The sequence below is a fragment of the Epinephelus fuscoguttatus genome, linkage group LG3, assembly GCF_011397635.1.
Source record: "Epinephelus fuscoguttatus linkage group LG3, E.fuscoguttatus.final_Chr_v1".
In the NCBI taxonomy this organism is placed as follows: Eukaryota; Metazoa; Chordata; class Actinopteri; order Perciformes; family Serranidae; genus Epinephelus; species Epinephelus fuscoguttatus.
The window spans coordinates 30,587,601-30,597,835 of NC_064754.1; the positions used below are offsets into that span (position 1 = coordinate 30,587,601).

At 40.7% G+C, this 10,235-nt stretch overlaps 2 protein-coding genes across 3 annotated transcripts; one reads left to right on the forward strand and one right to left on the reverse strand.

The window, feature by feature from the left end:
- knop1 (lysine-rich nucleolar protein 1) lies at positions 1-4,782 on the forward strand. 2 transcript variants are annotated; one of them, XM_049566623.1, is made up of 7 exons: positions 1-78; positions 461-535; positions 895-963; positions 1,086-2,630; positions 2,733-2,804; positions 3,198-3,266; positions 4,206-4,782. In XM_049566623.1, the coding sequence occupies exons 4-7, from the start codon at positions 1,128-1,130 to the stop codon at positions 4,509-4,511; spliced, it is 1,950 nt and encodes a 649-aa protein (XP_049422580.1). In that variant the 5' UTR covers positions 1-78; positions 461-535; positions 895-963; positions 1,086-1,127; the 3' UTR covers positions 4,512-4,782. The 2 variants fall into 2 exon arrangements, with proteins under 2 accessions (XP_049422580.1, XP_049422588.1); XM_049566631.1 differs by having other exon boundaries at positions 19-78; positions 461-502.
- Positions 4,783-5,177: 395 nt separating this feature from the next.
- On the reverse strand, positions 5,178-10,235 carry exosc1 (exosome component 1). The gene is made up of 8 exons (XM_049566639.1): positions 10,184-10,235; positions 8,919-9,034; positions 8,625-8,699; positions 8,417-8,505; positions 8,287-8,320; positions 7,345-7,395; positions 6,916-7,000; positions 5,178-6,359 (listed from the first exon to the last, which is right to left on the reverse strand). Exons 1-8 carry the CDS (start codon positions 10,209-10,211, stop codon positions 6,253-6,255), a joined length of 585 nt encoding a protein of 194 aa, XP_049422596.1. The 5' UTR covers positions 10,212-10,235; the 3' UTR covers positions 5,178-6,252.

Here is a 10,235-nt window from a genome sequence, read left to right on the forward strand (position 1 = left end):
GCTAACAGGAAAGAGGGGAAATTACTTCCGGGTAACGAGAGTAAACGGGTATCCACGTGAATTATCAAAGCCTACAAAGTAAGTAAACTACTGAGCTTATTAAGTTTTGATAATACGTGGTGTAGTTATGATAAAATAATCTCATTATCTGGCTGACTGAATAGTTTGTATCTTTATCGGTTGAAGCTTTTAGCTGCTGTTCAACGTTAGCTGCTGTTAGCTTGCTAAGTAGCATGCTTTACCCAGAGTGCTATTAATACACTTGGTCATCTTATCCTGCCTAGAAAGTGTTTATTTTGCCGTGTTATCACTCTTGAGTTGTTACATTTTTACTTGCCCGAACTCAGAGTGTCTTCACTCTAGTGTATTTGTCATGTACGTGTTACTTTACATATAAACAGTTGGTCTGACAGCATGTTCATCTGCACCAGCAGCACTCACTGTTCTTTTTGTGTTTCAGACGGACTCCGATGAGGACGTGATCTTTGTCTTTGAAAAGTGTGTACGTAAACCCAGTGAGATTACCATTGACCAGGTACTGATTTGCAGCGTCAGATATCCAACACTGAGTCAGAATAATTTGTGCCTGGACCTGTTAACACATGCAAACAGTATAACCTATATGCTTGCAGTGCATGCATATAGGTTATACTGTGACATATACATCATGGGACACAAAAGTAGCACGTATTAACCTTTAATAGTCCACCCTGAATGATTAAATCAGTAAATCCTACAGCAGTGTTTCTCATGTGCGGAGTTTGAATTGGCTGACACATGCAAACTGATGCATACACACATGAAAACAAGTGTGCTGATAGATAAAAGAATAATTGTTTTGGTGCATTTTATCATTCTAAACATTTAAATACAGCTATGCTCTGTTCCCTGCAGGCGAAGCGACTGGCCCTGCAAAGAGACATTGATCAGCAATCCCAGCCCAGGCAGCTAGCCACACCTTTGGTTAGTGTTTATTGCTCTGTTAGTCACACTTGCACATACACATAGTGCCTATGAGCCTGGTTTTGCAATTACACCTATTATCAAAAAGTCCTTCCTTTTAGTAATTGCATTTCTCTCACCAGACAAGCCGGAGGTCTGTTGCTGTGGAGAGGCCAGTGGAAAGGATGAAAATGAAGATGGTAGAAGAGAAGAGTGAGGAGAATTGTGTAAAGAAGGAGAAGAAAAATACAAAAGGACAAGCCTCGCTGCCTGACAGGAAAAACGTACCTGTTGATGGCGGGAGCCGTGCAGAGGTGAAAAAAGTAAAGAGAAAGGGTAAAACGGGTGATGTTATTGTTATAGATACAGATACAGAGGAGGAGTCTTTGGATGGAGGAGGGGAAAAGGAAGAGAAGAAGAAAAAGAAGAAGAGGAAAATTGTCCCTGAATCTCTGAATGATGTTGACGGTTCTGATGTGAAGAATGAAAATGATAAAGATGTCAGCAAAAAGAAGAAGAAAAAGAAAAAGCAGCTGGCCAATGGTGAGAATTCAGTTAAAGAAGAAGAAGAAGAGGAGAAGAAACATAAGGAGACAAATGTAAAAAATAAATCTGTACAAATTAAACCAGCAAAGATAAAGATGAAGAAACAGGAGGAGGAGGAGGAACAGCAAGATGGAAAGGATAAATTGCCAAAGAAAGCCAAGAAGGGAAAAGACGTTTCAAATGTCAGCACTAAACTAAAGGAACAAGTTAAAGAAAAGAAGACAAAGAAAACAATAGATGGGGAAACCCCGGATGCTAAGGTGGGAATAAATGTAACAAAAAAGAAAAATAAATCTAAAATGAAAGTGTCTGAGAATGGAGTGAAGTTAGAAACACCTCACCAGGGTGAGGCTGAAAAAGTAAAAGTGAAAAAGAAGAAGAAAAAGGAAGCCAATACGAAAGAAGATGGAAATGAATTAGGAACGCCTCAGATCAAAGGTAACGACAAACAGAGCAAAGAAGTGAAGAAAAATGACAAGAAGAAACAGAAATCCACAAAGAGTGAGATAATTATCATTGATGAAGAAGAGAAGGCGGAGCAAAAGAAAAAAGGAAAAAAGGAAAAGGTTAGAAAAGCCTCTGTGGAGGTCAGCGAGGTAGAAGAGACGGAGCCAAAGAAGAAGAAAAGGAAAAAGGAAATCTCAAAGGGAGAGAAGGAAGAACCAGTAGTGCTCAAATATGAAGAAATTAGTAGAGTAGACAAGACAGAGCCAGAGAAGAAGAAAAGGAAAAAGGAAATCTCAAAGGGAGAGAAGGAAGAACCAGTAGTGCTCAAATATGAAGAAATTAGTAGAGTAGACAAGACAGAGCCAGAGAAGAAGAAAAGGAAAAAGGAAATCTCAAAGGTAGCGGAGGAAGAACCAGTAGCACTGGTTAGCAAGGTAGAAGAGACAGAGCCAGAGAAGAAGAAAAGAAAAAAGGGGAACTCAAAGGGAGAGGAGGAAGAACCATTACAACTCAAATGTGAAGAGGTCGAGAAGCAGAGCAGTGAAACCTTTGTCACGGCAGCTGGAGACACGACAGGCAAGAAAAGCAAAAAGAAGAAAAGCTCCATTAAGGTGGAGACACAGGTGGAGAGTTCTGAAACTGGTGCAAAGAAGAAGAAGAAGATCAAAGAAGAGGTGGAAGACCATGAAGAGCATGTGAGTGTGTGTATTATCAGAGGCGACTGGCACTGTGCTCAGATGTTGTCTTTTAGTTTTTACATCGGGAGTGAACCTGGTTTGTGTTTTATGGTGTTTTAGGAGTTCACCAACGTGGATGTGGTTTTCCTGTCGGAGAAAACTGGAAATGCTGATGAGGTCACCATCAATCAGGTAAACAGGGCTCTCATTATTACTGTGTTAATGTGATGTTTCCTGCTGTGCATAAATGCCAGACATGTCAGAAAATGAGAGCACTGATGCCACTGTTATGTCTGTATCGTAAATATGAAGCCACTTTGACCAGATGGTTAGCTTAACTTAACATAAAGACTGGAAACAGGGGGAAACAGCTAAACAGCTAAACTGGCTCTTGTCTCCTGGGTGTAGTTTCATATTTAATGAACAGACATGGAAGTGGTGCTGATCTTCTCATGTAACTCTCAGCAAAAAAATGTTGGTCTGTTTCTTTAATGACACAGTTGTCTGTATTTTCATTGAACTTTTTTCCCCAAATAAATCTGTTCAACACAGTTAAGCTTAATGAACTGTTTTGGTATGTCACAGGAAAGAAGACAGGCTTTACAAATGGAGATTGACAAGGCCTCTCAACCTCAAAAACCAGCCAAACCTACGGTCAGTGTTAGTGCCTTTCTGTAAATAAAATAAAACTATTAAGATTCATTTTGACTGTTTTAGCACAACACTTTCACAAGATTGAAGGACTTGGAAGAGAGAAAAGGCTAAATTGATGCAGCTGGGATTTTCTAATTTTTAGTCATAATAGTTGATAAAGCTAAAAAAAAAAAAAAAAAAGAGCAGGACCCTTAATTCCCTGTAATGCAACTCAATAGTATCCTCATTAGACCCACCCTGCCAGGGGCACTTTCATGTACCATTTTGTTTCCTCAAAACGGTGTGCAATGGACTATGAAGTACATTTTCCCTTGTCTGGTGGATGTGTCAAAGGTGTACACATAAACCAAATTCTGGTAGAACTTTCCTTATTGTACATGCAATTTTTATTTTTATTTCACATTTACTTGGGCAATGTTAATGTAAGTTTTCCTAAACCAATAAAGTCCCTTTGAAATTAATTGAATGAACCTCCACTATATAAAAAGTGCACCTGTGTAACACCACGGGGTGTTCAATGCACCACTGCAGCCCTGGTAAATGCCCTCATCTTTCATACTCCACTTCCCCAGTTTGTAACGCTTGCTTTGTGTTGTACATTTGTAGCCTACAAGCTCAGGCAAGTTTTCCTAAGTCTGAGAACATCATCGGGGTTATTTTCTCAGAGTTTAGAAAACTCCTCCAAGCCTGCAGAAGACATTATACATCTGTTACAGACTGAGCTGCACTCCTCATGACAAATAAACTGAGCTCATGTGGAGAGCTCTGTAAAGGAGCACTTCAACCACAAAATGACCACTGTGGGAAGAAGTTTTCTTCATGAACACCATGTAGCACTGCATTAATAACTTGTGTATATGTACAAATGTTTTTTTTGTGTGAAGTATACCTGTATGCATATAATTTCTAATATTTGTCTCCACTATCTGTGTCCCTCAGGGTCTCGGCCAGTGGAGCACGGCCCAGTTCGACAGCTCTGAACAGCAGCAGAAATTCCTCCGGTTGATGGGCGGCTTCAAAAAGGGCTTCCAGCCGGCTGCTGAGACCAGCGGAAAAGCAAATATGGCGCTGGGGAAGGACGCACAGATGCAGTTGCAGCAAGGGCTCCTGGGAGAGTTTGAACGCGCTCAGTCGCGCAGAATGGACTTCAGCAACAGAGGGTCGGGACTTGGGTTCTCTGCACCGTCCAATAAAAAGTTCGCCATTGACATCAATTCACGTCGATCAGTTCGCTTTGATGATTGATCTTAGTGTATGTGTGTAGGGGTGTTGTTGAAGAGATGTGTGCATGGTTGTGCAGAATTTGTGGGCGGTTTTTCGTATGTTTTTAACTGTAGATTTTGCATACTGGACTGTTTGCTCAGGTTCTTGTGGAAATCTACATCTCACAGCAGACGACTAGTATTTCTTGTATATAAATGAGGATTAGAGAATGAACATGCAAAACAAAATTCTGTTTGTACATACTGTACATTAAACGTCCTCTTGCTTTTTTAATTAAAATACTTAAACTGCACTTCTGTTTATTATGAGAGTTCATGTGATTTCAGTAGGTATCTGTTTACACTGAGCTGGTATGAATGTTTTATTTCAATTTCTTTGTTAAAGGTGTTACAAATATTTTTTCATCCTGTTCATTACGTTGGTAAGTTGTTAGGTGATGTTCCTGCCAGGAAGACTGAAAAAAATGGACAGCTGCCATCCCAATTTGTCACTTAAATATTCATTACTGAGGACAAAGTACATCAAGTAGGCAATTTAAGGGGTGGGAGCCACTATCAGTTACAAAAATGTACAGGTCTGACCCCAGACACAGATGGAAAGAGGAGATTCTTAACTTCCTAATGATAGCAGTATTGCTCCCCTGAGTCCATTCATTAAATCAGTCTGGGTAAAAAAGGAAACTTGAACTAAAGGCTTTGATAGTCATTTTATTTCAATCTTGCACATGAATGACATCTGCTGTAAAGTGAGGAAGGAATAAGGAAAGTTAAAGTTCACTTTACTTCAAAGATACAATGGAAACATTTCTGCTTGCTTGTTGTAGGCTCACAATCATTACGTTCTGACAATAAGCTGGAAAACAAAAATGAAATATCTGACTATCATGTTGAACTTCAATATTCCGCACATTGGTAGCTGTGTTGTAACTCTCAACATTAGGCTCCCTTAATCACATTTACTCTCCTTTCAAACTGCTGTGTGGACGGCATGTGTCCTTCAGTTTACTTGAGACCAAAAGGAAAGGAGTGATGAAAAATGAGCCTGAGGAGACGAATGTCTTTGTCACTTATGGACAAAAAAAAAAACCCATGTCAGTCGTTGACATGACATCACGCAAAAGAAGTTTTAAAGTGCAGCATTTTTGGCTGAATCCTTATTTCAGACCAATTACAACCATCTCTAGTTACAAAATGCAGCCTGGGCCCTTGTGCACCCAGCAACATGCGCCGCTGCTTCATCCTTCAAGTGACCTGACGATCAGCCGTAATACTTCGCCATAATATTTACTATTAAAACTGAGTGAAGAGGACCTTATTCACCAGGCACAAATTTCTTATACTTTTAGCTTCTCATCATAGCGGTCGCTTAGAAGGTTCTGCAGCTGCAATGTAACATCCTGAGTTAGTCTAATCAGGTTGCCATCAGGCAACTGAAATGCAACTTTAAAAACCCCCGTTGCTGGGACATGCACTGACTTTGGTTAAAAAAATATCTTTACAACAGTCGCTACTTCGCTTAGAATAAATCCTGACAGTTTGGTCTGACGCTACTTCAGTGTTTTCAAGTTGGCACAATCAAATGATGACTTGGTAAAAAAAACCAAAAAAAAAACCACTTAAGACATGAAACTAGAAAGTAGCCAACAATATGCACGTCGTTCAGTCTCTCAGAAAACGTCTGAAACAGAGTTGGGAGGCTACTTGACGACTGAGTGAAAGAGGGAGGGGAAGCTGTGTGTTCCTTGTGGTAGAAAGAAGTTGTCTCATGCCTGTAGATACTCCGGCTGCACTCGCGCCACTTTACGGAACTCTTTGCTGTGCGTCCGTGGGCACTGCATCTCACACCAGCTGATGGGAACCATCTGGGCACCTGATTCACAAGAGGAAATGTAAAATATAAGACAATCTGCATTCTGGAGTGTTGTCACCTGAAAAATCTTAATGCAATGCAAATACAGTCTACAGTCTAGAAGCATGACCTTAGGAACAAGATTGAGATGAGATTAATTTGGTACTCATCCTGCAGAATTTCTGTAGCAATAAATTTCCATAATCAGGTTTGATTGTTGTCACTCCCACTGCTCTTAGGCATAGCAAAGTAATTGGATTGAAAGCATAATCACGTCTCTCTCACACTGCTACACAAAAAAATCTTAGATACTGGATCAGAGATGACTAGATTGGCACTATTGTAAAATTCTGCCAAACTGTAATAACGCTACAGCAAATGCTTGACAAATATGGCTCACTGCAAAAGGCTGTGTGGTGTCAAAGTGACAGTGACCGTCTCCAGTTATGTGGACAGATACTCTTGCACCACCTTGTGTTCAAACAGGATACTATCAGTGTGTGCTGAGCTGGAACCTCCTGTGTTTTGAAGTGTAGAAGAAAAAGAAAAACATTGTGTAATGAGCTTCAAGAGTTACCTGCTTCACTGTGTGCCACCACCACCCCCAGCTCATTCTCTGCTGTTGTCAACAGGTAGTTAGACTGCACGTCACCAAGCGATATCTGACATCACAGGTTAAGGGTGAACAACACAGTTAATGCAACATCATACATCAACACTATTTAAGTGGGGCTTTTTTTAAATTCACTCATAGTGAATATCCGCAGGCAGCTGTTATTGATTTTAAAACTAACAAGCTACGTGCATCTGTCACAGTCCAAGAGATCGTGGCAACAGAGAACAAGACATCTTTGGAGGTGGTTTGGTTACTATACCTGAGTTATTCCAAGATTAGGAATTTCAGGGGAGAATAAACAGTAGCTGATTCATGAGCTGAATAGTTTTCGACTTTGACTCTTGAGAAAGATATTTATTTTCCTCAGGCTAGAGGGCAGAGGAAGGATACAACTTTCGCCAAGACGATGTCACCTGGTCTGAAGCTTTTGTATGTCTCCACCTGTAACAATAAAGACACAAGCATTACACTAAGCACATCATCTTAGATTCAAGCTGTAGTTTGAAACTTTTATTATTTTTTTTTTCCACATTTGTTGAAACTGTCTGTATACTATGTATATGCTACATTATCACAGCACTAAATGAGACAGATAATCTGTGGAAAAAAAAAAAAAAAAAAATATCACACTCTTCTGCCTACTCTCTTGCCTTGTAGCATTTCAAATGGCATTACCGCATGTAAACAAAAACAACCAGTCTGAGCCAAGGAGTCTCTGACACGGCTGTCAATCACTCTGTGATCAGTGATCAAAGTGTCAGACTAGACAGCGCTTATCTAATATGAATAAAGATTCTCTTACAGCATTGCCTATTTCTCTGTGCATATTTCAGAAACATATTTTAGTGTACAGTTTAGCTGTAAAATGAGAAACTTGGTCCACCTGGTGGGCGGCGCTTTGTACTTATTGGTCGGCTGTTTCCAGCATGGCTGATGGGTCACAAACGTTCTCATTTCACAGCTAAACAGTACACTAAAATATGTTTCTGAAAACATTTGAGATGAGAAATAGGCACTGCAGTAACAGAATCTTGATTCATATTTGATCTGCTGTGCCTGGTTTGACCGCAGCTCACGAGAAGTGAGTGACATGATTGACAGCTACATCTGAGACTGCTACGTCTCTGACTGGTTGTATGGTGTGCCACAGTGGATTCTAGCAAACGCCATTAGTAGCAAAAGATTTTTTTTGATGTATTATCTGTCTCGTGTGCTTTGTTCAGAATTAAGTGACAGCTGCAGCAAGTAAGACAAAAAGTTACATTCATATAAACTCTAGCTTTAATAAGTACACGTGTGACGATCAGGTTGAATACAAGGATTCAAACACACCTTGTCTTTCTCTGTTGCGCGCACATCTTCTTTCCTGTAGAATCAGAGGGAGTGGGCTCAGTTTTGAGAATGACACAGAGAGATATGACGTTAAACATTGTTTCACAACTGAGTCAGTTGTCATGGTTACCTGATTGTTCCTCTGAAGCGGTCCTTCAGCGGTGTGGAGCCTACATACAGTATATGGACCTTGGCGAACCTGGGGTTGATGCTGGTCACCTGTCGAAGCAAAGAACAGTAAGGCTCAAAACAAACCATGGATCTAAATCTAAACTGTGCAGCATCACTCAATCAGATCATCTTATTGTTGTTAAATAATATCTGATTCCACTGCATACCTTACAGGTGACTATTGCTCCTACATCTGGTAGTAGTTGTGTTTCTGTTTCCCTCACCACAGAGATCACTGGCAACTAGAAAAACGACAAAAATCTCATGAGTCAAGTTCAAAACAGCCCGAAGAAAAACCCTGTCACACTAAATATAGTGCATATTTCACCACACACTCTGAACAAACACATTTCTGTTCAGTCACATTCACCAGCGTTGCGTAATACCTTTGCTCAGACACGCCTTATTGCTTCTGCAGCTTTCCCCACCTCTCTCCTCCCCACACCAGCCACACCCCTCACCTCCTCTCCCTCGTTTTTCCTGAGCACGTATCCTGCTAGTGAGGAGTAAATGTATCCATGCCGCAGATACACTCCTGTGCCAGGAATGCAGTCTTCTACACTGCATAGCTTGTCACCTGGAGACAAACAAGAGGGGACAGACAGAGGTGTTGCAGAAAAGTCGTACAGTGTGTCAGTGTTTTTGTAGTAAAGATGGATCAACTCTGATATAATCAGAATATATTTACACACTTTTGTGGGATAAAACATTAACCTGTGGAAGAAAACAAAGCCAATTCTATATAGGCTATTTAATTAGTTTAGCTTTTATTTAGGCTGTCATCTGCTGAGTGACATGATCACGAGACTACCTCAGGCTGTGGGTGGATCACTACCTCGCATAACAATTTTCTGCATCCTGAGACTTTTTTTTACAAGAACTTTATACAGCTACAAATTGGTGACTCTTTTCTTTGTGGGATTCTGAAGAACAGGATTGCACATGAGGAATGAAAGTCAAACCAAGCACAGTCCTGTCCGCACAGAAATCACAATGCAGCAACACTATGTCCAAAAGTGCCATTCATCTAAGGAGGACAGTTATTGCTCTAGAATCACTGATCTGGTCCCTCTGACACATTTCACCTTGGCACTGACATGACATGACATAAATCCTGCGTGATCTTTAGAGGACTTACAGCATCACGTTACTACTGCCAAATCCTTGTGTTTTCCATGTAACTTTCACACACCCTAAAAGTCACTATCAGATCTCAGACAATTGCTGAAACATTTCTGTTGACATTTCCTATTGCCATCCGCACAATGCAGCTGAGGATTTCACATGGGTGAGTCAAAACAAGTGAGGGAAGGAATGCTGCTGTCCTGCCTGAGGCGATGGGCAGGGCAGGAGATGAAACCTGCCCTGGAAAGTAAAAGTTGAGAGCTCCCAGACCTGAACAAGAACGGTAATTACCGTAAAATATGTAAATATAAAAGCCGTCAGCTCACCTACTGCGACTTGTGTTCACCTGATACAACTAACGAGGGATTTAAAAGTGACTGAAATGTAACGTTAACTGTTTTCAGAAGCCAAAGCCCAAACAACGCATGGCAGCTGGAAATAATTAACAGAGTTTTACACTGTCAGACTGAAGCGGAACTCAGTTTTCCAACAACACAGTGACTGCTACGGAAGCCGACATTAGCACAGAAGGACAAAACGTTCAAAAGTTTGGTTTAACTACGAGTAAAATAGTGGTAATAGCAAAAACTACGAGACTCACCTGGAACACACAGCTTCATGGGCGACATGTTTTCGAGAAGAGCAGATCGTCC